Raw genomic sequence first — 1199 nt, 5'->3', positions numbered from 1 at the left:
CTACCCCCCTCTCTCCCTCTCTCTCTCCCTCCCTCCCCCTCTCTCACTATCTCTCTGACTCTCTCTCTCTCCCTATCCCTCTTTCCTCCCCTTCTTCCCCCCACCACACTCTCTCCCTCTCTCTCTGCTACAACAGGAACCCACGAGGTGGAAGAGCAGTGTGCAGAAGCCGGCGGCCCCCTTACCTCTTACACTGGGTGTACAAAGAACCCTGGTCACCCACAGTTCATCCCTGTCTACGAGTTTAACACAGACCACGTGAGATCCTGGACACCGGATGAAGGACATCAGACTGCGGACGAAATAGCGGGTGCTGTGAAGTGTTTTGCAGAGACAGTGGTCAGGATCAGAGTGCCTCTCATAAGTGACCAGCGGCCAGACACCTGGGCAGACGGCAGAGGGTACCCCTTCGCTGATAGAAAAGGTTGGAGACTCAACATCGCCGGCAGCGGCTTTGTGGTGAAGGTATACGGTCAACATGATGGACTTGAGGGACCGTGTAAGTGTGACAACTGTCCGAAGGGGACGGCGGAGGAAAACAAGTACTGGAAAATTCTCGTTGTCACAGCTCGTCACGTGGTTTATGGCGACAACGAGGCTAGAGCATGTGAGGTTGTCTTCTTCGACGACCAGTCAGATGGCAGTGGCAGTGTGACGCTGACTGGGGGTGGGGCTGTGGAGGGTGGCGACACGGAGGAGGACGGCTGTGAACTGGCGTGGTACACCCACAACCGGAAATTGGCCCACAGACTGAAGAACCTCTGTAATAGGCGAAGTGAGATGCTCTTTCGGTGGTTCGAGGAGACTCGGGTGGTGGTGCGGTCTCCGAGAGGAAAGAAGAGGCGTCTCGATGTGTCTCCCCGTAGCGTGTCCCCGGCCACAGCTGTCGTCATCTCACACCCACACGGCCGGATGAAGTACATCAGTTTGGGGAACAGTGACCCTGACAGTCTGTCTGATGTGAAACCTTACCCCTTCACCTACACCGTGGCCACTTGCCCAGGCAGTAGCGGTGGCCTTGTCCTGCCCCTGGGGACCCATTACTACAGTTTCTGGTTCAAACCTCACAGCTTTTCACTGTCTGGCAATCACGGGCGTAGTGCTGGGGGCTTTTTCTATTATTGTTGATGAAAAAATAAAAGTACACGCATGTGTGGGTATGTGTGTATGTATGTATGTATGTGTGTGTGTGTGTGTGT

At 54.9% G+C, this 1199-nt stretch overlaps 1 protein-coding gene across 1 annotated transcript in view; it reads left to right on the top strand.

Moving 5' to 3' along the window:
* Nucleotides 1–1156, top strand: part of LOC101861720 — a 2295-nt gene extending 1139 nt beyond the window's left edge. The window contains exon 2 of the mRNA XM_005094952.3: nucleotides 137–1156. Coding sequence (XP_005095009.1) covers nucleotides 137–1128 — 992 coding nt within the window. The 3' untranslated portion in view covers nucleotides 1129–1156. The remainder of the gene's footprint in view (nucleotides 1–136) is intronic.
* Nucleotides 1157–1199: the final 43 nt, after the last annotated feature.

The sequence above is a fragment of the Aplysia californica genome, unplaced genomic scaffold (assembly GCF_000002075.1).
Source record: "Aplysia californica isolate F4 #8 unplaced genomic scaffold, AplCal3.0 scaffold00092, whole genome shotgun sequence".
In the NCBI taxonomy this organism is placed as follows: Eukaryota; Metazoa; Mollusca; class Gastropoda; order Aplysiida; family Aplysiidae; genus Aplysia; species Aplysia californica.
This window is presented reverse-complemented; position numbering and strand designations above follow the sequence as displayed.